General features: G+C 32.6%; 1 protein-coding gene across 1 annotated transcript; it reads right to left on the bottom strand.

Moving 5' to 3' along the window:
* Positions 1 to 305: 305 nt before the first annotated feature.
* Positions 306 to 21,900, bottom strand: LOC139973951 (fibrinogen beta chain-like). Its single transcript, XM_071980842.1, has 6 exons — positions 21,761 to 21,900; positions 16,135 to 16,180; positions 15,525 to 15,697; positions 14,243 to 14,510; positions 13,767 to 13,924; positions 306 to 494 (listed from the first exon to the last, which is right to left on the bottom strand). The coding sequence occupies exons 1-6, from the start codon at positions 21,836 to 21,838 to the stop codon at positions 306 to 308; spliced, it is 912 nt and encodes a 303-aa protein (XP_071836943.1). The 5' UTR covers positions 21,839 to 21,900.
* Between the last annotated feature and the right edge of the window lie 4,162 nt (positions 21,901 to 26,062).

Genomic DNA, 26,062 nt, shown 5'->3' with positions numbered 1-26,062 from the left:
TGTAGATTTGAACTAAAATTAACCTATTTAAAAAAAATAAATTTATGCCGCCTAATCGAGTTTGGCATCAATCTATTATAGGCGATATTCATTCAAAATCTTTGTCCATAATCTGAATTTAATCATGTTTAAGAATTTTTAATTGTCTTTGAAGTGGTTGACTGCTAGACATGGACGTTCACACAAATATGGTTAGCATAAATAACAGCAATGTCCCTATAAAGTAATTCATGGTTAATTATACATACCTGCAGTTCCACTATACGTTCCAACCTCGGTTAACCGATAGTTGTCGCTTTCGTCGTTTATCCGAAAAAAGTCAAACTTGGCGTAGTATGGAGCTCCGTATCTATTTCATATCTCTTTTGGTTAGTCAAGTAATAAAGTTTATCATTTCGGAGCCAAAAATTAAAACTTAAATTCCCAAATCCTTCTTTGTAGCTGTTCCATCCAAGGTAGAAGTCCTCACTCCCATCGACACGTCGTTGGAACACCTATAAGATTTCAAAGGAAATATCGTAATTATAGTTTGTAACACAAAGTTGCATAATATTGGTGGCCTCTCGGATGTGGAATTCTGAAATCTCGTATTCTTGAAATGGAATACCTTTATGGTAATGTGATTAGCAAAAACTTTCAACCTAGGCTATACAATGAGTATATATGAAAAAAGAAATCAGAATTCCTCAGAAGGTGAAGATTCAACACGATGGGATTCAAAAAATGCATAAATGGCAATAGATTGCGGTACAACTCATGTGAAATAATATTAAAATTATCCGACAGAAGCCATAGATCGGTGAAAAGTCTGTTAACGATTAAAGTAAGCCTTACATCAGAAAAAATCCATTCCATTTCAAGTTCTAGAAATGAACTATATAGTTCGTAATGTATTCCCGTGCCTATCGTAGGCTATAACACTTACCGTCCATCCTCCTCCGTCAGACATGTTACAGTAGACCTCAAATGCTGACCCTGTCCATCCGGTCGGTTTGATTCTGTATATACTGCTGTTTCTGGTACTATCATCCTCAAAAATTTCTTGACAATCTTTAGGTGGTCTCGTGCAATTTACACCGTCCCCTCTGTAGCCATTAGCACAATAGCATTGTCTTATTTCATTCCGTACGCCACACTCCGCTTTAGGGCTGCATGCGTAACCTTCATCCCAGATGATCTCACCGTTCGTACAAACACCCTTTCTTGTACATCCAGAATTCACAAAAAAGTCACCTTCCTGTCAGAAAAATGGTATGTTATAGTTTAACACGTGTTGATATCACAATATGCAGTCATCCCTTACTCCAGTTTGTAGCAATTATTTAAATTGAGATTAAAGTTATGTATAACATATTAGTAACGTACAAGTTCTACATTAAAGTTTATTAGTCGTTTTTATTATTTCTTTAATGGATGACTCCTGTACTTACTGCTACGATCGTCTGCCCTTCTGATACGTAACATCCACATTGTTTAGGAGCTACACAGTGAGATCCCTTCATGAAGAATCCATCGGGACAAAACAGACTTCACCATCAGTACAGACCTCATCCTGACAGATTCCTGGGGCTTCACAAGTTCGTTGACACGCGGTACTGCAGTTATCAATGTCCATATTGCTGGGACAGAATGTTAAAGCATCTGTAAGATAAAATTAATTGGAACTATTATTACATTAATGTTACTAGGAATGTATATAATCCAATGAAAAGAATTAAGTGTTTGATAAGTAAAGTTCAGATGTATTTTTGTATTTAAACGATGGTTGACGATAGAGGGATGTACCAAATGGGCCAGAGAGGATTGTCAGTGATATTCCCCCCGATGACCCTGCATATATGTCATATTATGTAATGTTTAACGACGTCACGAAACAATACATTTTCACATATATATAAGCCTTTTATGTCATATGAGTATGTTATTGCGTTGTTAACTAATTTATTAGTGATAACTCACCAGTATTCTCTCCGGAATAATTGCTGAGGTTGCCCAGCTTGAAGTGACTAAAGGCGTCACTTACACGGAAATGATTGTAAGATACTCGGATTAAGTAACCACTTGATGTTGTTATCTCAATCACCAGCTGGTATTTCTTCTGGTTGGTCAAGAAAGACAACTTCTCGTTGCCTAGCCAGAATTCATGAGAGAGAAACCCGAAGCCAGACTTGTAGCTGTCCCAGTCGCGCCTGAAATCGATGGATCCGTCGGTGCGCCTTTGTATTACCTATTGACAGAGTCGTTACCGAAATGATTTTGTAGCCAGTGATCTCACATTCAATCTTCAAGCAACAAATAAAATGTATTTTTCTTTACCATATGTAACTTATACATATAAAACATTGTTAACGGTATTTTAACATCATGAATACTATTCCAGCTGCTGTGAACAATGTCATTTCAGTCTGAAAATTTTTGACATACCGTCCATCCACCGGAACTGTCGATGTTATCACAGTAAACCTCAAATGGATCGGGATAACCATCTGGTTTGATCATAAAGACACCGGAAGAGTCATGGGATGAACATTGCTCCTGAACTTCTCTGCAATCTCTCGGATAAGTCGATTGTTGATAGAAGAAAAATGATGATTGACCTATGATGTGATGGAATAAAAAAATAGTTGTTCTCATCATTGTTAACTTTGCGTTTTCAATGGGTTACGCATATAACACACAACACGTTCTTAATTCCCCTATTCGAAAGACTTCACATCCGTAGCTTTGCAAAAAATATGTGACTTTAGGAAAAAAATATATCTGTGAAAAGGTGGAACACTACGTACTTTACACTTCAACAGACATATCTGACATAAGTTACGGCGACTAATTTGAATTTAATTTGAATGCTCGAAAACACCTTAAATTACCTTCCATTCTCGACCACCAATACTTCAGACGAAGCCCCGCAAACCACGCCCCAATTCATGTGTATATTTTTTAAGTATTGTCTACGTTATAAATCTAATGTTACAAGGGTTTAATTTTAATTTTAATTACATGTTTGGAATCAAGATGGGTAAGCATCACTCACCTAATATATTTCCATTAGAAGATCCATCACTTGTCTGTTGAGCACTCTAACCGAAGAAAAATAATATTTGTAACCAATAACAGGAAAGTGACTTTGTTGTTTTAAAAAATGGAATAGAGCAAAGAAGTATATGGATTAAAAATGATTCGAATCATTGACCTCTGGATATCAAGCTTTGAAAAATATTTCAAACTTTTTTGAAAACTGGTTTTCATTATATTTCCGAGTCAGTGTGAAGTATGTGTCCCATTTATGTTGAGTAGTATTACTGGGAAAACGTATTGGGTGTACTTGAATACAGCAATGAACAAAACCAGAAGTGATTGCCTGTGGAATAGATTTGGGGACGCAAAGATGTCAGTTACTATATGGGTGCAACAATCTTGTTCTTGAAATTGAAATTATTGAAATTGGTTCAAGTCATTTAAAATTAGAAAGAAAATGTATTCCAATTGAAATGAGAAGACAGAGAGGGGGCTGATGATAGACACAAATCACTCGCCTTGCTTTTATCTATTCTCAAGTTGATCATTTAAAAAATGTTTTCGCTAACAAGCTCACATATTTCTATCTCAAACAACGGGAGGGGAGGGGGAAACATGTAACGCCAAGGCATTGAGTGTTTTATTTCATTTAAAAGTCTTATACATATATTGGTTATGTACCGTTATAAGAACATGGTACGGGAAAGCACTAAACAGAATTCAGATAAATATCCTAATTCCACTATACATAATCAATAATCATAAATCTTTCGAGGGCTCATCAGACAACGCTCGAATGATAATGAATCAAAAAGCAAATTAAAAGCTTAGTCTAGAAGATAAAAAAAAAAATTTTACTTAGTTGTGTTTACGTTTTTACAACGATTACTCTTCCTTCTACAGTTCTTACTTGCATTCATCAATCTTAAACCTTCCTGGTTGACAAAACAATAATTGATGTAGGCATTGTTGTTTTTTTCTAAACAGAGAATAACCTCAATCTTTGCATTCGAAATTTTACACTAAAGAGAAACAATTTGACGAGACAGTTAAAGCGAAAATGCACTTATTTCATTTACATGCTCTAAGATTTTTATATCTACAAGGAAACAATATAATTCTCTTTTTTTCTTCTTTTTTTCCTCCATTTATTGATAACTTCAGTCAAATTAATAGACTTCATATTTTCATACTATAGATGCTTCATATTAAATAAACGTCATAACAAAATAACAGTTGTTTTAATAAACAGCACAATAGATCAAACGAGATTATTGGAAAAGAGAATCACATGTCCTAAAGGCTTGTTTAAGCTGCATAAAGTTAACCTTACTTTTACTACGATATCGATGTTGTGTACTTTTTTACACTTATTGTAAACTTAAATTTATAGAAGAAATCCTCTACAGCAGGAATACATTTATTCAATTTACATTGAAAGATGAAATGCTTCATATATAAAATAAGAAAATTGTTTGGGTGAGCTACATCAACACTGAAACCAAGAAGGATATCCTTCTTGGAGAAAGAGAATTGCTTATTTAATAACATAGCCTCAACCCCTAAAATAAAGGTGGATGTCACACTACACTCCCAGAACAGATGTTCTATACTTTCAATATGCGTATCGCAAAAGGTACAGTTTGGAGAGTCGGAACAATATAATTATATCTTACTGAATTAAATCCTGCAAATTTCTTTTAAGGTTTTTCTGTTGCCTTTGAAAACTTAACTATATTATTATTTTCTTGTCCGGGGAGGTGTAAGGGAGTTAGAAGATTTAACATTTTCGTACCAGCTTTGTTAAACATAACGAAATCAATAAAGTGAGAAAGATTGAACAATGCACATCTAGTTTCAGGTTATGTTGTAAAGACATATCAACCTATTTTTAAAGTGACAACGGAACCAGAAATAGCAAATTAAAGTATAAATTTGTTAGGTAACGATACAGGATAAATAAATTACGACATATTTTTTAGAAAATCCTATACGTGGCATTCCCTTTAAATGAATTGTTACTATTGTATTTTTCATAAAATAAAAAAAAACACAGACATTGCTCCGAAATTTCAGTTTATTTTGAGAAGGAAATACTTTTTTTACAATCGAAAATGGTGTATTAAACTTCAGAGGAAAATATAGATAACAAGATAGTTAATGAAAAAAATGCGAAATCTTCTGCTGGCTGACAACAAGTTGTGGCATTAGAACTTCCTCCATTTTTTGTTATCTTACGGTTTTTCTTTTTCTTTCTAAGTAACACTTTATTTGTATTGTTATTTATAATGTAAAATTTATGTATCTACGAGTATGGGATTGGTGTAACTGTTAGTCAAATCAAAGTAAAGTCCGGTGCCTTTTTAAAGGTACTATGACATACTCGGTTAAGAAATGTATACCAATAGCTAATAGTATTGCCCAGCTAACATAACAATAATACACAGAGGTAGCCTATATGTACAAACGTATCGTCAATACATTAAGTATCAATGTTCAGCAATATAATTTCAGTGTTAAATTAAAAACATCTCGTCACATTGATCTAAATTATGAAGACACAAACAAATAGAAGATCAAATCAACAAAATATTGAATTTTTAAGATTTTTAAAAGTCTCAGCCTATTTAGTTGGATATAAGGTCTTTCCAAATTTATCCTGCATTCCGGATTCTTTGACTCTAAGTAAAGTGGTCGAGAGAAGCTATCGAAGGTTATATTTTCGAATACGCAATGACTTTGGACATAATATTCTTATAAGACATTTGGCTGGAATAGGTTACGATCTGTTAAACCAGGAATATATATTGATCGCGCATCATATCACTTTGTATGAGCAATGATTAATGATAATGATTTTCAAATTTCATTGGAATTAAGCAAAGTATGTGTTTTCTTTATTTTTATAGTACATATCAATGTTTCACATTTACTTAGGATCTCCTGATTTTTGTTTGTAAATAAAGCAAATCTTATCATTGTGGGAAATTGTGGAACAATAAGCGAAAATAACCACAAACCACATACTTTTGTCTATGAAAGTAAAAACAAATATTAATAAGTTTAGGCCTACATCAACAAGGTTGCATATTACGTTGCAGAATAATTTATCTTACCAGTATTTATTTGAACGATTTAGTCTTAGTAATTTATTTGACAGTACACATTTCGTCCGTTTCTTAATTTTTTTTCGTGAACGAAGGTCGTAATATGCAGCTTATATACGGTTGACATAACTTCGCACTGGTGAAGCGAGTCTCATAGGAATGTATTAGTTTAAAATATAATCACGTTATAACGTTATGAGGCGATACTGAACAATACCAATACTAAGTACGGTAGGCATTGATTATTATATTAACAATTTCATTTCACGAGACTGTTCTATGATTGAAAAATTATTGGTGCCCAAAAAATGTTAATAACAAAAAAAATGTTTTTAGTTATAACCGAACCTTTAACGTTACGTGACAAAGAAAATGTCCTCTTTACACTAATTTCAATTCGATTTTTGCAATTTGCGTTGTTTGAGATATTAAAGAATATTCTACTTTCTTGAAGCTATAACACAAAATATGAATTCATTGATCATATTACGACGAGATACAATATACGTATGCTGGTCTATCCTTTTATTTTAAATTCAGAACATGTTTTATTTACTTTCTGACTTCTCCTATCCTTGTATAATCTTAAAAGAGTTGTATAACTCTTGGAAGACTGCAATACGTTAAGTGAAGAAACAGTTGAGTTTAGCTTTTTCTCTAAATCTTTGAAGGATATAAAAATGTATATATAGGTTAACTACAAATGCTCGACAAATTTTTCAAATCTTAAGAAATAATTATTTAGTTGCTTGAAGTTTTATCGTAGACTTTGCGAAAATGTCCTTGTATATTGAAATGATATAAAGTTCATGTATTTTTGCCTTCTCTCATTTAAACTCCTTAATTTTCTTTCTCCTCAGTAAATCATGTAGAGTTTACGCTAAATTGGTTACTCAATTAAAAGAAAACTTTGTTATGTGTTCATAGCCTAATTAAATTTGATAGATTACTGTTAACTAAGGAAGATGTAATATTCGAGCATTGGAATACAAAATTGGCAGCATTATAGTAAATCATAAGTTTCAATGTGAATTGAAGTAGACGGATGAAAACTTTAAGAGAAGTAATATGAATTAAAAACATTTTTTTCTCGTTAATTATTATAAAGTTAAGAAACTGAAGCGAGATATTCAAAGTATGGGCATGTAAATCTTAGCTATAACGTTTCTATTTATATAATTGAAACTACCGTAATCGATTTATACTATCGGTAAAACTTGCATTTATGACATTCTGCATTTTGTCTGCTATCATTAGTATTTAATCATATTAACAACTTTAGCACGTCTTTAATGAACACATGAAAGTTCTGAATTTGTGCCGGTGGGGAAGATATACAATTAACAGGTGAAATTGCTGTTGTTAAGTTATAGATGGGGAATACTGGTTTATAAATTACTAACTTAACAATAGCTAAATATTGTATACCTCTTTTATACCTATTATATTTATGGAACTTTTAATTTTCACTACATGTTTGTGTCTTAAATGGTTCCAGAGCGTTACTAAGTTATTATTAATATTACAATAAACTAATTTATTTGAAAGATTTCAAAAATCCCATACCTGATATTCGATCTATCATCTACTACATTTACTCACAACTAGTGGCTTCTTCAACGCATTGCAGAAAGTCTACATGTTTACGCTTTTAATTTCTGAGATGAATATAAAACATGAAAACACTTGAGAGCATTATATTTAATTTAATTAAAATCTAATTTAAACATCTTTGCCAAAAATATAAATATTTAATGATTTTCGAATCTCTTTTTTTGGTGGAATTTTCTTGATTCGTTACAATATAGTCAAAAGGAGACTTGCTGTTCAAGATTTGATTGCTTGTCTTTTGTTTCAATTTCGAGACTTTTTTGTGGGAAGTTTAAAATAAATATAAAGTACTTAAATTAATCTGAAAAAAAGATATACCTGAATCTACTCAAACCTTAACTCCAATTACTGAAATATCCTTTGCGATTATTATTATTTTGTTGAATTATTTATCACGCACTCTTGAAGCGATACAGAACATCATTTTACTTCAATACAGACAAATACAGGATTCCAAAAGATGAACATTGTATCGAGTTTGAGGAATTATGATGTCTCCATTTCAAATATCTTATAGGGAGCTTAAAGTTAATTTAAAGTATTTAATTTATCTGAAAAAAAGTGTATCTTAATCGACTTGAACGTTTACTCCAAACACTTCAATATCCTTTGCGTTTACTTTTTGATTGATTTGTTATGGACTTTTGAAGCGTTACAGACAATCATGTTTATTTCGATACAGATCACTACAATATACCAAATATGCAAATTTCATGGATTTGAGTAATTATCATATCTCCATTTCCAATATCTTATATCATCTTTGAACAATGAAAACTTAAGTTTCAAATTCTGTAATCGCTCAAGTACATTAAAAGATCTATACTACGACAGATGACTGAAGAAGGTTAAAATGAAATGCGTTTAAAATTATTTTCTCTTTTTTTTCTGTGTGCTACATTAGAAGGCACCAAAATAAAATTTGACTTTGACTTTTATGCTGGGTTTAACTTAAAAATATAAAAGTCCTAGAACTTACCGATTCACGAAAAACGAGGCAGCTCGTGGTCCACATGAAAAATAAAAATTGGAACAGTGAATAAAACTTGCTGATCATTTTGACGGAAGAGTGAAATCTTTTCTGGTGACTCGCCCTTCTCTGAATTCAAGTTGATAATGACTTTCATCTCTGTCGATGACATAACGTACCTTGCATCGAGTAATTTTAGAATGTACGGTAGAAAATACTGAACATTGGTAACTCATTTAGAAAAGGAATTAAAGTAAAATGGTATTTTCAACTAAATGTTGTCTCTTATGCGCATCGGTAGACAGAAGAACAAGGAAGTCAAACCTCTGTGAGCACGGATATTGAGACTACTGAAATCGTACAGTACAAACTATGAGTCAGCCATCTTGATATGATTATTCCCCTCGTGATCTCTTTCGGGAAACACAACTGTGATTTTTGGTCAATAGCCGTGGTTTAAATGAATATTACTTAAATTAAATAAAATAAAATATTTCTGTATTCAGAAGAAAGGTAAACTGTAGAAAAAGGGTTGGAAGAAGATTGCGCATATAGGAAGCCAATCTAGGACTTATCGAGGTTCTAATTTCCCGTCAAACCCTGTCCTTCTTTTTAACTTCCTGACGAAACGATGGAAGAACAATGTTATACGCTGACAGTAAACTGAAGGCAGTAAATCCCCGTAGTTATATATTACAAGTAGGGCTAAACTGATGGAGAAGTATAACTAGCCATTATCATATATAAATGAATGAGAAAGGGAGTCGCAAACGATTAACAGTAAAATCCACTTGAACACATCTACATCAACGTCTGTAGTGTTTCGCGTGGGGATTGTTACTTTATCAATTGCATATAAATACACTGGTCTGAAGACTTATATAGGCCTGACAAGGATAGTTTGGAATAATTGTGGCATTTTGAATATTTCTTTTTGCAAGAGCTTATATTTTGTGGTAAGAAAGTGAAGCTTTTGCTTATAGCAAATTGCATCCTGAAAAATTAACTTCTTATCGTTATTCAAGAAACTATTAACTTGTCCATACAATCACTTTGCATAGGTAATAGGCTTTTCCTGCAGGAAATAGAACTTTGGGGAAATGTTTCGTTCATATCGTCATGTCTCTCGAGCCATTGGCAAAAAACACAAAATACAATGCAACATTAAGTAAATATTTACAAATCTTGAAGTTCTTATGTACACCCACCAATTGCTTCGTGGAAAATATGATATTTACAGAAGTAATGCCAATGAGCCATTGTTCTTCAATTTGAAGCAGTTTGAATGTGCACGTGAGAATTTGTATTCTTTGTTAGTGGTTTCTAGGTTGTCGTAGAAGACACGGTTAGAATCTTAAGTCAATCACGCGAGGCATGATTATTGTAGCATGCTGTGTTTAAAATTATAATTTTTATAGGGCGTACTCTAAGCTGAAATTTCGGATAAAGATATGTGAAGATGTGGGATGTATATGAGCAATTATTTAGGTTGTCAAAGGGAAAGGATGTGCAAGCCTGGTGAATCAGTTCTGTGAATGGGTAAATACGAACGAAGCGTCTATTCCGCAAATGAAGATGATTCGAAATGTAATAACATTAATTCGGGGTTCTGTATTTAGGTAGTACTCCTACAGTGGTCGCGAAGCAAAACAACGGAGAAGGTAAATTCCTCGAAAACGACTAATTTATAAAAAAAGGAAACTAGAAATTTCATGGATTCAAACGACATACTTATAATTTCTTAACCAATCTATTTATTTCTTGGAAGATGATATTGTATTTGCTTTTCTTAATCTAAAACTTGACTCCATTCACGCGATTTGGGAACATCCAGGTTTTTGGAAATCCCTACTCCTATGGCACCGCCATTGGTGAGAAAAACACGTACAGAAATAACGGGAAATACATTCATGACACGCCGTTTGCTAAGCTTTCTTTCTAGAATTTACGTTTCCTGCAGAATCTCAAAAACCGTTGTCAGACGGAAATATCGCTGGCGTTTCAAAAAATTCTTTACGACTGATTTGATTTGATAATGAAGTTAAATGCGAACGAAACATTATTCAAAGCCACACGGTAGATTTTTTTTTCTTTCGGTAACCGATGATTTTGAACGCATTGCGTCAAGTGGTAGGGGGTATCAAAGGCAATTTGTCGATGATATCGTTGCTTAAAATTTCCGTTAATTGTGTTCAAGATATATAATATTGGTAGCTTACTATAAACACATCAATTCAAATATTGTAACTATACCTATATTTTCCCAGTTAAAGAAAAAAATAGAGGACTGTCCAAGACTCAGCAACATATAGTTTAGGGATATCAAGATAGAGTTAAGTTGTTTTTTTATCGCGTTGCAAATTACCATGATGTCAATATAGTTGTAAAGCAGAATGGAAAGAACTATAAGATATACGGTATACGATATACGATATATATATATAATTTGTAAATGCACAAGTGGGGGGGGGGGCGTCACTTGCACCCATGGCTACGCCACTGTCATTAGCTTTAATTCATTTCCTTTAATCTATATATTTTTACAATATTGCTCATATCGTATCAAACTACTTTATTCGTTTCATTTTATCCATCACACGTTTAAGTAGTATAGATACGGTAACGTGGAACGAAATGCGAGTAGTGCTATTAAAACATGGTCACATGGATTCAGAGTTTCTTTATTATTTTCAAATAAAAAAAAACAATTGTTGTTTAAATTAATATCTTAAGTAATGTTTTTTCTACGATCAGCGATGTAACAGTTTTCTCCCTTCATCTGATTCAGTCTTTAGATAGGGCGGATCTTCATCTCTGTAAATTTGACATAATAATAACTTCCGGGGAGGTTATTCCACTGGAAATAGTAAGCGGCATAGACACCGTTCAGGTTAGAATGATGACAACTCTTGTACCACCATGCACCGTTATAATAATAATAATAACTTGCACAGTTATAAGAACCATAAGCGTCATTGTCTCGGTCCTTTGTTGTAAACTGCTGGTTCAGGTGATAACTTAGAGCATCTCCTGGAAGAAAGAATCAAATACAAAGACACACCGTCAATACCAATCATCAATATAACTGTTGTACGTCTGATACATGCTTAACCTTCTCAATATCATTTTCTGTAATCACTAACATATAACCAGACTGGTTGATTAACATTCTTCACGTCAATTCTATTATTCCAATGTATGAATTTAGTTTTAGGGAAACGAGATCATGCGAGGCTTTTTCTCTGGTTAATAGCTATTATTGGATTTTGGTATTATTGATAATACTTATACGATATTAGTTGTTGATGAATATTTTAATGTAGTCAGGTGTACCCATATGACCATAATTCTCTTTTTTTATTGCACATCATACTAAATCAATACATTCCAGTGAGTATCTCTAAGATACATCTTATCACCAAGTATCACAATGTAGCTGTAAATTATATATCTAGCTGATCACATATGCGACAATCGTCGTTTTGTATAGACCTACTAAAGACAGAATGCTTATTTATTGTGTCAGAGTAAGATTCACTTTTTGTTATTGTGCTATTAAATAAAACACACTAGATTTAGTGTCTACATTTGTTCGTGGTTTGTTATTCATCACCAATGTATGAGAGGTGTAATTACATGTATGCATAGTGATGAATTGTGTGAATTGTCAATACTGCATGTTTTTATGATCTACTCACTTATATTATGCAATTGGGTAACAACAACAAAATAGTTTTGAGCAATGGATGTCCCCCTCCCACTCCCGGGATACGTCTCAGAGAAATTAACAAATGTAAGGATATGTGGAGCAGTTCTAAATGTTTTGAGCATGCCAGTCAGTCATTAGATAGTGTTTTGAATATGTATCTTGAATCTTGAATTGTAAGTTAAAATTAAGTCTATTGTTAAGCTTTTTGCAATGTCCTCTTTGGACTAACTTATTCCGTTTCCTTATACGTGATACATGCAGCATTCTCTTCCTGTCTGTATTTATCATTTAGTGATTGCTTCTAAATAGTGGTTTAACGGTGCTTATAATTAGTGTCCAGTCATTGCACTTTTGGAGGTATTGGACAATGTTGCCAGGATTGTGGAACTGGTAACTATAAAATACAGCTTTAGGTAGTTTCCTATGCTGATGCATTTTTAATCTGGTTGGCCTCCATACCTTGTTATCTACTTCTTTATCCTTAAGATGATGTCAATATATACTATACTTAACTGAAGTAATAATATATTTCTAGAGAAAGGTAGTTTCGATGAAACGATAACCTGTTCATGTCTCATATCTAGTAAGACTGAAATACCATATTTAGTATTAAAGGAGATGTGTAGGCTACAAACCTGCTGTTCCACTGTAGGTCCCAACACCGGATAACCGATAGTTATCGCTTTCGTCGTTTGTCCTAAAAAAGTCGAACTTGGCGTAGTATGGAGCTCCGTATCTGTTCACTAAGTCGATTCTGATTTCATATCTCTTTTGGTTGGTCAAGTAATAAAGTTGATCATTTCCGAGCCAAAAATTAATATTTAAATTTCCAAATCCTTGCTTGTAGCTGTTCCATCCAAGGTAGAAGTCCTGACTACCATCGACACGTCACTGGAACACCTTAAAGATTTGAAAATGATAAAAGTAGTTAATAACACAAACGTGAATAATATTTGTGGCCTCCCGGGTGTGAAATTTGAAATCTCATATTCTCAAAATGAACTACCCTCTTAAGGTTATTTGATACGTAAAAACTTTTCATCTGGCAAATTAATTAGTTCAAAGGTAGAACAAACCAAACTTCCTCAATCATGGAGGTAAAGAATAAAAAATAAATGTCAATAGACTGTGGTACAATGTAAAATGTTCTTGTATATAAAACGAATATCATTAAGAACAATGACAAAGAAAATCACGAAAAATCCAATAAAAGACATAGATCGGTGATAAGAATGGTTACGATTAAGGTTAGTCTTACATTAGAGAAAAATGTATTCCAGTGCAAGATCTACTAATGAACTATATAGTTCATAATGTAATCTCCGTGCTTATCGTAGGCTATAACACTTACCGTCCATCCTCCTCCGTCAGTCATGTTACAGTAGACCTCAAATGCTGACCCGGTCCATCCGGTTGGTTTGATGCTGTTTATACCGTTGTTTCTAGAACCATCATCATAAATTTCCTGACAATCTTTTGCTGGTGTCAATGAAGTGAATGTTATGGCATCTGTAAGATAAAATTAATTTGAATTATTATTACATTAATGTTACTCGGAATGTATGTTACCTAATGAAGTGAATGAAGTGTTTGATAAATAAAGTTCACATGTATTCTGTTATCAAAGCGATGGTTGACCATAGATGGATGTACCAAATGGGCCAGAGAGGTTTGTCAGTGAATCTCCCCTGATGACCCTGCATATCTGTCATCTAATGAAATGTTTGACGACGTCACGAAACAAGTAATCTTCACATATATTAAAGCCTTTTAAGAAATGTGGGTATAATATTGCGTTTATATCTAATTTTTTCCGTGATAACTCACCAGTATTCTCTCCAGAATAGTTTCCGAGGTTGACCAGCTTGAAGTGACTAAAGGCGTCACTTATACGGAAATCATCGTAAGAAACCCGAATTAAGTAACCGCTTGATGTGGTTATCTCAATCACCAATTGGTATTTCTTCTGGTTGGTCAAGAAAGACAACTTCTCGTTGCCAAGCCAGAATTCATGAGAGAGAAACCCGAAGCCAGACTTGTAGCTGTCCCAGTCGCGCCTGAAATCGATGGACCCGTCGATACGCCTTTGTATTACCTATGGACAGAGTCGTTACCGAAATGATTTGAGAGTTACTGATCTTTCATTCAATGCGCAATATTTGGCATCCAGCACAGCCGTCTCTGTCTTTAGGTAATTAAAAAATAAATGAATAGCACAATGTAACTTAAACATATATAACATTGTTACCGATATTAGTAACCATAGGCGTAGGAGCCTAATTTGATTGGGGGGGGGGGGGGGATGGGCTGTAACGACTTGCCCGAAAAATATAACCAAAATTTTTGTTCGCTCCGCGCGCGTTCAACAAGTTAATGTGCTATCAAATAGGCATTCATCGGTTTTACATCACATGCCGATAACCGATGAAAGCCTATTTGACATGCACATTAAGATGTTGAACGCGCGCGGAGAGCGCGAAAAATATTCCGTGTTATTACCATTCCATATTGGTTAGAATTATTGGGGAAGTCGTTACAATAATAACGATAATAATAATATCAGTTTAACCATTGAAAAACACATTGCAAATTATTCTTTTTTCAGTAGATGCCCGAAAAATTCTCAGCATATTGCCCGAATTTTCACTCCCCAAAAAATGAAAAACATATTGCAAATTATTCTTCTTTCAGTAGGTGCCCGAAAAATTCTCAGCATATTGCCCGAATTTTCGCCCCCCAAAAAATGAAAAACACATTGCAAATTATTCTTTTTCAGTAGGTGCCCGAAAAAATTCTCAGCATATTGCCCGAATTTTCACCCCCCAAAAAATGAAAAACACATTGCAAATTATTCTTTTTCAGTAGATGCCCGAAAAATTCTCAGCATATTGCCCGAATTTTCACCAAAAAAAAAAATGAAAAACACACTGCAATTTTTTCTTCCGAAGTTTCACAAAAAAAATTGGTTGTGGGGCTGCAGCCATCCCAGCCCCCCCCCCCGCCTCCAACGCCTATGTTAGTAACATCGTTAATACTCTTCCAGCTGCTGTGAACATGATTGTTTCAGTCTGACAATTGTTGATAGAAGAGCAAGAAACCAAAGACATACCGTCCATCCACCGGAACTGTCGGTGTTATCACAGTAAACCTCAAATGGATCCAGATAACCATCTGGTTTGATCATGAAGACACCGGAAGAGTTATTGGATGAACATTGCCCCTGGACTTCTCTGCAATCTCTCGGATAAGTCGATTGTTGATAGAAGAAAAATGATGATGAACCTAAAAAGCAAAGAAATAAATAAAAAATTGTCTACATTATTTTTTTACTTTGCATTTTTGATATTGGTTTACATATATTGCATACAACACGTTCTTAATTTCAACTATCCGAAAGGTCTCACACTTGTAGTTTTGCAGAAAAAAGTTACTCTAACAGCACAACCTAACACTGCGTACTTTACACTATACATACAAATCTAACATGAGTTATATCTACTGTTTTGTTTAACTGTTAAGATAGATTTCTATTTGAATGCTCCAAAACACCTTACCTCCTCTTCCATTCTCGTCCACTAATACTTCAGACGAACCACCCCCCCCCAAAAAAAAAAATCATGCCCTAATGCATGTGTTGTTTACATGATAAATATAATGTAACAAGGGTTTACTATATTTAAATTACATATTTGGAATCAAGAGGGGAAAGCATCACTCACCTAATATCTTTCCATTAGTAGATCCATCACTTGTCTGTTGGGCACTCTAACCGAAGAAAAAAGATATATATATATATGTAAATGAATAACAGGAAAGTGACTTTGTTGTTTTAAACAATGGAATAGAGCAAAGAAGCTTTTGGATAGAACATGATTCGAATCAGTGACCTCTGGATATCAAGCTCTGAAAAAAGATTTCAAACTTTTTTGAAAACAGGTTTTCATTATATTACGGAGTAAATGTGAAATGTGTGTCCCATTTACGTTGAGAAGTATTACTGGAAATACTTACTGGGCCTACTTGAATGCATCAACTAAAAAAACAAGTAGTGATTGCCGGTTGGATAGATTTGGGGATAGCGAAGATGTCAGTTACTCTATGGGTGCAACAATATTGCTATTGAAATTGAAATTATTGAAATTGGTTCATTTAAAATTAGAAAGAAAAATGTATTCCAATTGAAATGAGAGGGCAGAGAGGGGGACCGATGATGAACACAAATCACTCGACTCGCTTTTATCTTTACTCGAGTTGTCCATTTCAAACATTAAGCTAACAAGCTCACACATTCCTCTCTCAAACAACGGGAGTGGGAGGATGAAAACATGTATCGCCAAGGCATGGAGTGTTTGAATCTATTAGAAGTGTTAATACAGATATTTGTAATGTACCGTTAAAAGAGACATGGTATAGGTTAACACTAAACAGAATTCAGATAAACAGCCTAGCTCCACTATAAATAATCAGTACTCATAAATCCTTCGAGGGCTCATTAGACAACGCTCGAATGATAATGAATTAAGATGCAAATTAAATGTGTAGACTAGACTAGCAGATGAAAATGATTGTACTCTGTTGTGTTTACGTTTTTACAACAATAACTCTTCCTTCTACAATTCTAACTTGCATTCCCCAATCTTAAACCTTCCTGGTTGACAAAAAAATAATTGATATAGGCATTGTCGTTCTTTCTAAACAGAGATCAATCTCAATCTTTGCATTTGAAATTTTACACTGAAGAGAAAGAAATTGACGAGACAGTTAAAGCGAAAATGCACTTATTTCGTTTACATGATGTAAGAGCTTTATATCTACCAGGAAACAATATAATTATAACCTTACTGAATTAAATCCTGATAATTTCCTATACGGTTTTTATGTTGACATTGAAACCTTAATATATTACTATTTTTTGAGGTGTTAGGGAGTGGGAAGATTTAAAATGTTCGTACCAGCTGTGTAAAACATAACGAAATCAATGAAGTGACAAATATTGCACAATGCACATGTAATTTCAGGTTATGTTGTAAACACATATCAACACCCCCCCTTTTTTTTTTAAAGTGACAACCGAACCAGAAATAGCAAATTCAAGTATAGATTTGTTAGCTAATGATACAGAATAAATAAATTACGACATATATTTTTTTAGAAAAACTTATAAGTGACATTCCCTTTAAATGAATTGTTACTATTGTATTTTTCATTAAAACAAAAACAGACACAGACATTGCTCCGGAATATCAGTTTATTTTGAGAAGGAAATACTTTTTTTTTACAATCGAAAATGGTGTATTAAACTTCAGAGGAAAATATAGATAACAAGATAGTTAATGAAAAATGCAAAATCTTCTGCTGGCTGACAACAAGTTATGGCATTACAACTTCCTCCCTTTTTTGTTATCTTACGGTTGTTTTTTTTTTCTTCTTTCTAAGTAACACTTTATTTGTGTTGTTATAAATAATAATTAATGACGTAAAAGTTATGTATCTACGAGTATGGGATTGATGTAACTGTTAGTTGTGATCAAATTTAAGAAAAATGAGGTGCCTTTTTAAAGCTATTATGACATACTCGGTTAAGAAATGTATACCAATAACTAATTGTATCGCTCAGCTAACATATCAATAATACACAGAGGTAGCCCTTAGGTACAAACGTATCGTCAATATATTAAGTATCAATGTTCAGCAATAAACTGTCAGTGTTAAAATACAAACATACAGTCGCTGTGATCTTAATTATTAAGAGTCTGACATAAAGAAAAAGAAGATCAAATCAACAAATGTTGAATTTTCGAATATTCAAAAAATTATCAGCCTATTTAGTTGGATGTAAGGTCTTTCCAATGTATCCTGTATCCCGGAATCTTTTACTCTAAGTAAGTATTCGAGAAAAGTTATCGGAACTTATATTGTTCGAAACGGCAATGAATTGAGACTTAACATTTTTTATAAGATATTTGCTGGAATGGGTTACGATCTGTTGAACCAAGAATATATATTGATCGCGAATCATACTACTTTGTAGGAGTTATGAGCAATAAAAGTATTAGACGCATAGCGATTTTCAAATTTCATTGGAATTAAGCAAAATATGTGTTTTCTTTATGTTTACAGTACAAATTAATGTTTTACATTTACTTACTATCTTCTGATTTTAGTTTGTAAATCCACATACTTTTGCAGATAGTCGAACGTAAGAACAAACAGTTACAACTAAAAGAAAACATCAACATGGTTGCCAATAACGTTGCAGAATACTTTATCTTACATGTATTTAGTTGAACGTATTTCTCTTAGTAATTAATTTAAAAGTACACATTACGTATGTTTCTTATATTTTGTTGTTGTCCTGAAACGAAGGTCGTAATATGCAGCTTACTTACGATTGACACAGCTTCGCACTGGTGAAGCAAGTCTCACAGGAACTTTACCAGTACTAAAAACACTCATATTGACGATACTGTTCTATGTTTGAAAATTTATTGTGCCCAAAAATGTTTAAAAAAAAAAATGTTTTAGTCATAACCGAACCTTTAACTTTAAGTGACAAAGAAGGGGTCCTTTTTACAATACATTGATTTTGATTTTTTCAAATTGTCTTGTTTGAGTTATTATTGAATTTTCTACTTATCTTGAAGCTACACACAATATATGATTTAATAGATCATATAACGACAATTTACAATAAACGTATGCTGGTATATTCTTTTATTTGAAATTCAGAACATGCTCTATTTACTTTCTGACTTCTCTCATCCTTGTATAATCTTAAGCGAGTTGTATAACTTTTGTAAGACTACAATACATTAAATGAAGAAGCAGTTGGGAAGAATGATATGCCAATGGTTCTCAAAGTTTAGAAGGTGAAATCATATTGACTCATTCTTTCGCCAAATTGATGTGCAATATGACTTATTTGCTTTTTTTTCTAAATCTTTGAAGGATATAAAAATATATCTATGGGTTAACTGCAAATGCTCGACAGATTCTGCAAATCTTAAGAATTATTTATTAAGTTTCTTGAAGTTTTATTATAGACTTTGCGAAAATGTCTTAGTATATTAAAATGATATATATTTCATGTATATTTGCCTTCCCTCATTTAAACTTGGCAAATTGCACAAAACTGTAAGTCCAGAGATTTTTACGTCTAACATTAACTTTAATTTTATTCATCCTCAGTAAATCATGTAGAGTTTACGCTAAATTGGTTACTCAATTAAAATTTAACTTTGTTATTTGTCCATTGCTTCATTGAAATTGATAGATTTCTGTTAAATAAAGAAGATCTACATCGGAATACAAAATTGGTGGCATTATATTAAATCATAAGTTTCAATGTGAATTGAATTAGACGGATGAAAACTATAATTAATATCAAGTCAAAACATTCTTTTCTCGTAAATTATTATAAAGTTAAGAAACTGAAGCGAGATATTCAAAGTATGGACATGTACATCTTAGCTATAACTTTTCTTTATTTGAAACTACCGTATTTGAATGATACTATCGGTAAAACTTGCATTTATGACAGTCTGCATTATGTCTGATTTCATTAATGATAAAATCCTATTACAAATTTTAGCACGTCTTTTTTAAACACATGACAGTTCTGAAGTTGTACCTATGAGAGATATACAACTAACAGGTTAATGTTCACTTTTAAAGTTAAAGGTAGGAATACGGGTTTATGAATTACTAACACAACAAGAGCTCAATATTTTATACATCTTTTATATCGTTTTTATTTAAAGAACTTTGAATGTTTAACTACATGCTTGTGTCTTAAATGGTTCCAGAACGTTACTAAGTTACTAGTACTATTACCATTATTTATCGAATTTGCAAAAAAAAATCCATCCTGATTATCCGATCTTTCATCTAACACCTTTACTTTACATACAACTAGTGCCTTCTTTACCACATTGCAGAAATTCTAAAGGTTAATGCTTTTAATTTCTGAGATTAATGTAAAACATAAACGAACTTGAAAGCATTAGATTTAATTTAATTTAATTCTAATTTCAATATTTTTGCCAAAAATATAATATTTAATGATTATCGAATCTCTTTTTATTTCTTGATTTGTTAAAATATAGTCAAAAGGAGACTTTCTGTTCAAGATTTCATTGCTTGTCTTTTGTTTCAATTTCGAGACTCTTTTGTGGTTTGTGGGGAGTTTAAAATAACTTAAGTACTTAATTTAATCTGAAAAAGGTTTAACTGAATCAACTTCAACGTTAACTGTAATTACTGAAATATACTTTGCGTTTATTATTATTTTGTTGAATTATTTCTCATGCACTTTTGAAGCGATACAGACCATCTTTTTTATTTCGATACAGACAAATGCAGGATTCCAAAAGATGAACATTGTATTAAATTTGAGGAATTATGATGTCTCCATTTCCAATATCATATACCATCTTTTGAACAATCAAAACTTTAATTCAAAATATGGTCAAAAGGGAGAATTGCACTTCAAGATTTGAACGTTTTTACTTTGTTTTAATTTGAAACTCTTTTTGTAGGAAGCTTAAAATTAATTTTAAGTATTTCATTACTCTGAAAAAAGTATTTCTTAATCCACTCAAACGTTTACTCTACACACTTCAATATCCTTTGCGTTTATTTTTTTAATTATTTGTTACGGACTTTTGAAGCGTTACAGACAATGATGTTTATTTTAATACATATCACTACAATATACCAAATATGAACATTGTATTGAATTTGAGGAATTATGATGTCTCCATTTCCAATATCATATACCATCTTTTGAACAATCAAAACTTTACTTTAAAATATGGTCAAAAGGAGAATTGCTATTCAAGATTTGAACGTTTTTACTTTGTTTTAATTTGGGACTCTTTTTGTAGGGAGCTTAAAATTAGTTAAAAGTATTTCATTACTCTGAAAAAGTATATTTAAATCTACTCGAAAGTTTACTCTAAACACTTCAATATCCTTTGCGTTTAATTTTTGAATTATTTGTTACGGACTTTTGAAGCGTTACAGACAATGATGTTTATTTCAATACAGATCACTACAATATACCAAATATGAACATTGTTCTGAATTTGAGGAATTATCATATCTCCATTTCCAATATCTTATATTATCTTTTGAACAATCAAAACTTTAGTTTCAAATTCTGTTATCGCGCAAGTACATTAAAACATCTATACTACTACAGATGACTGAAGAAGGTTCATAATAAAATGCGTTTAAAATTCTTTTCTGTAGTTTCTGTGTGCTACATAAGAAGGAACCAAATATGAATTGACTTTGACTTTTATGCTGGATTAAATTAAAAAATATAAAAGTACTAGAACTTACCGATTCACGAAAAACGAGGCAGCTAGTTGTCCAAAGGAAAAATAAAAATTGGAAGATTGAATAAAACTTGCTGATCATTTTGACGAAAGGGTGAAATCTTTTCTGGTGACTCGCCCTTCTCTGAATTCAAGTTGATAATGACTTTCACCTCTGTCGATGACATAACGTACCTTACATCGAGTAATTTAGAATGTACGGTAGAAAATACAGAACATAGTTAACCTCATTAAAAAATGCATTTTAGTAGTATGGTAGTTTCCACCTAAATGTTGTCTCTAACGCGCGTCGGTAGACAGAAGAACAAGGAAGTCAAACCTCATTGGACAAGGAAATCGAGACTACTGAAATCGTGCAGTAAAAACTACGAGTCAGCCATCTTGATATGATTCTTCCCCTCGTGATCTCTATCGGGAAACACAACTGTGATCTCCGGTCAAGTCCATAACGTTAAGCTAAATAGCCTTGGTTTAAATGAATATTACTTAAATTAAATTTAATTAAATATTTCTGTATTCAGAAGAAAACTAAACTTTAGAAAAATTGTTGAAAGAAGACTATATATAGGAAGCCAATCTAGGACTTATTGAGGTTCTAATTTCCCGTCAAACCCTGTACTTTTCTTTAACGCCCTGACGAAACGATGAAAAAACTACGGTATGCTGACAGTAAACTGAAGGCAGTAAATCACCGTAGCTTTATATTACAAGTAGGGCTATACTGATGGAGAAGTAAAACTAGCCATTATCATATATCAGTGAATATGAAAGGGACGCAAACGATTAACAGTAAAATCCACTTGAAACATTTACATCAAAGTCTGTAGTGTTCCGTGTGGGAATTGTTACTTTATCAATTGCATATTAATACACAGGTCTGAAGACTTAAAGAGGTCTGACAAGGATAGTTTGAAATAATTGTTGAATTCCATTTTTTCTTTGCTAGAGCTTATGCTTTGTGTTTAGAAACTTAGTAAAATTGAATCATGGAAAATTAACTTCGTATCGTTATTCAAAGAACTATTTACTTTTTCATGTTTGAAAATAAATAAGCGAGAGAGCTTGCTGTATTTAAAGGTATAAACATTATAGAGCTGCATTTTCGGATAAAGATGTGTGAAAATGAGAGAATGTGACGATGTACTCAATCATTCTACAGTGGTTGCGATGAAACCAATATAATTCAATGTCCAACAAAATATTTGCCTAGTCAAATCCTCAAAAGGGACTCACTAATCAAATGGAAACCACCTGACTTACATTGATTCAAACAACATACTTATAAACACTTTGCTTATCTATTTATTTCTTGAAAGATGATATTGCATTTGCTTTATTAATCTCATTCTTTGATTCTTTCACGCTAACAAAAGGAATACCCTTTTAGGTAAGGTTAATAAAATATGTAAACTTTGCAATGATCATGGTAATTTATGTTTAACATCGGCACGGACTGCATTATAAAATATACCTAAATTGTTGTAAAATCACTGCTTGTTGTTCAATTTGATGTTAACACCAAGTAGCTTAACATATTTCTACATTAGAGTTATATTTCAAGTAATGAACTTTCAATTGGAGTATTTCAATATTATGTTTTTGATATGAACGTTCATGAGTAAAAACATATTGGAATTTGAAAAAAAAAATGTTTTAATAGTAAATCATCAACCTTTGCTAAGAAGAAATATGCAAGGTCGTGTGTTCACCGGAAGCAAGTCATTGAATGTAATCGAGAGCATGTGTGTTGATCCATTTGTCTTGCTGTCTGTATATATTCTGTGTTACTAACCCAAACATAACAATTCACCTAAAATAGTAACGCCTGTTTCACGGATTTATTCATATATTTGTTGCTGTTACCTGCTCCCTCGGTGGCATGTTCGTTCATAATCGTCGTTTTCAAAGTAAAATAATTGGCAAACAGTCGTACCAATATCATTGTTTGTGTTTGTATCTGGTGCTCATTCGAGCGGGGAGAGAACTTCCACGTCCCCACTCCTTGCTGATAACCTGTCAAGAAAATATTTGAGTTGTATTTTTAATATTAAGTGTAATTTGGTATGTAGTTATTTCCCCATCACATTACTTTAAACATGTGATTCCATGCCTCTTTGTCTTAAGAGTAACTACTTACTTCCTGTTCATGACTTATTCACCCCTACACCCACATCATATTCGTAGAAGCCCCCTTTGTCTTAATTCCATGAACTATTCATGCTGACCCACAGATGTTGCATCTCATGTGTATTACAAATATGGTTAGTCATAGTCATCTCCTATGTGTCTTAGTAATTGTAAGTAATTATAAAGAGATATGGAAAAGGATTTGTATTCAAATACAACTTTTATAAAAAGGACATTAATATCTCAAATAATTGTATTCGTGACGTGAGTTATGCATGGTCGGATTTTTACTACAGACCCCCAGATACGTATTGTAACCAGATTGTTTTGAATAATGAATTCATCAATATTGATAATAAGATCCTTTTTTTTTCAAATATTCTCAAACAAAAAGGTGCTTTTCGATTGCGTGACTTTTTCGACAACAATGGTTATTGGTTATGATGGTTTTTGTACTAAGCTCGATCTGGATCATTTCACTTTTACTTTTTATTTCGAAATTTGGTCGGCGGTTCCAAAACCTTGAAAGAAAAGTGTAAATAACGCTCACAACACAAATGGTATTAAGCAACGCCTTGTAAAAGCTATTACGTCACCCAAAGTAACCAAGTATTTTTACAAATATCTAATAGAGAACAAATCACAACAACCAACAGCAATCCAGAAATGGCATGAAATCGATAGCAAGACGTATGACTGGAAATCATGTTTACGTTACCTTATCTGGCTGTAAGAGATACCAAAACACATTACTTTCAGTTCCGTTTCTTGCATAGAATACTTAGTACCAACATGTTTTTATTCAAGATCAATGTAAATGATAGCTCGTTTTGTAAATTTTGTCAGAAAGAAAATAAAACACTAAAGCATTTGGTTTGAGAATGTGATTTTGGTAAAACCTTCTGGTTAGAGTCTGATAACCTCTGCCTGGAGAGAAACGTTGGTATTAACCATGATCACGCTTAGTTTGGTTATATCGAAGAAGCTAAACATCCGATCAACTGTTTATCTTTTACATGCAAAGTATTATGTCCTCAGTTGCAAATTAGGTGATAAGATGTCAGATGCTATTTCATTTTACTCCAAACTCAAATATTACTTACAGGTAGAATATTACATACTTAACAAAGCAAATAAGGAATGCCGTAGTACACTCTTAAAAATGACAGGTTCAATAAATGAATGTATTAATTACTTTCTAAGAAACAATGACAATATTTATTTATCATTATTATTTTTTTTTGGGGTGGGGCTATGTGATTTTCTTTTCTATTAATTCTGTTTGTTTATTTATAATTGCTTATGAGTTTACGTGTTACTTTGTTAGGTCGTTAATGTAATCGTTTATATAATTTTTAGCAAATCGAACTGCAGTTTAAAATTGATTGTTCATTGGAAACGAAAGATATCAATATATGGAGTTAAAAAATGTAATCAAATATATATGTTATTTTCTTTCATCAGCTATCAATATGTATTGATATGCTTTGAAATAAGCGAATAATGATTGGTGACTTTTAATGGTTATGACGATGTCACATATTTGCACTCCGTATGATATTTTTTTCCCCTATGAAGCATCTATATAAAGAGATGTATTTTAGACACCAAAAATTTTACTTGAATTGAGGAAGACGCCTGTCCAAAGGAACATGAAACTCGAACTAACGAATAAAGTTTATTACAGTACATCTTGATGGTCGCGTATCGTCTTCTACAGAGACCTGCTCTTGTCTGAATTACAAGTTGAAAGTAACTTTCACCTACTAACAGGTTGCTACAGATACTGCCTGGGGGAATTTATAACGTACAGTAAAACATTGTTTCCATCTTTGTTACTACAAATAATTCACTAAACGTATTGGTTCAATTCATTACGTGATAAATACATACAACAAATGGAAGACATTGCATGAGAACTGCTACTCAACAGCGTCCGTAGAAAACAGAACAAGGAAGTCTGAAACCTTGGACACGGATTTGTGCTTGAAATAAAAGTAAAGCTAAAATCATAATAAATATTATGACTCATGAGCCTTTCTTTTATGGAATACTACGGTATCTTCATTGGACTTTTTGAAACCAATCATGTTATCGATTTGATTCTCTTTGAGTCAAAATGATCTTTAATTGACGTCAATTGAGCAAATTCTAATCTGCTCCGGTTGTGGTGTCCTTT

Source organism: Apostichopus japonicus, chromosome 9 (assembly GCF_037975245.1).
Source record: "Apostichopus japonicus isolate 1M-3 chromosome 9, ASM3797524v1, whole genome shotgun sequence".
In the NCBI taxonomy this organism is placed as follows: domain Eukaryota; kingdom Metazoa; phylum Echinodermata; class Holothuroidea; order Aspidochirotida; family Stichopodidae; genus Apostichopus; species Apostichopus japonicus.
This window is presented reverse-complemented; position numbering and strand designations above follow the sequence as displayed.

Bases quoted from the DNA above. Each gene is read 5' to 3' on its own strand.
- LOC139973951 (XM_071980842.1), bottom strand. From the start codon at position 21,838: ATGATCAGCAAGTTTTATTCAATCTTCCAATTTTTATTTTTCCTTTGG. The intron at 13,925-14,242 runs GTGAGTTATCAC...TTTATCTTACAG, and splicing joins CTATTCTGGAGAGAATACTG to ATGCCATAACATTCACTTCA. The intron at 495-13,766 runs GTAAGTGTTATA...GAAATCTTATAG, and splicing joins CTGACGGAGGAGGATGGACG to GTGTTCCAACGACGTGTCGA.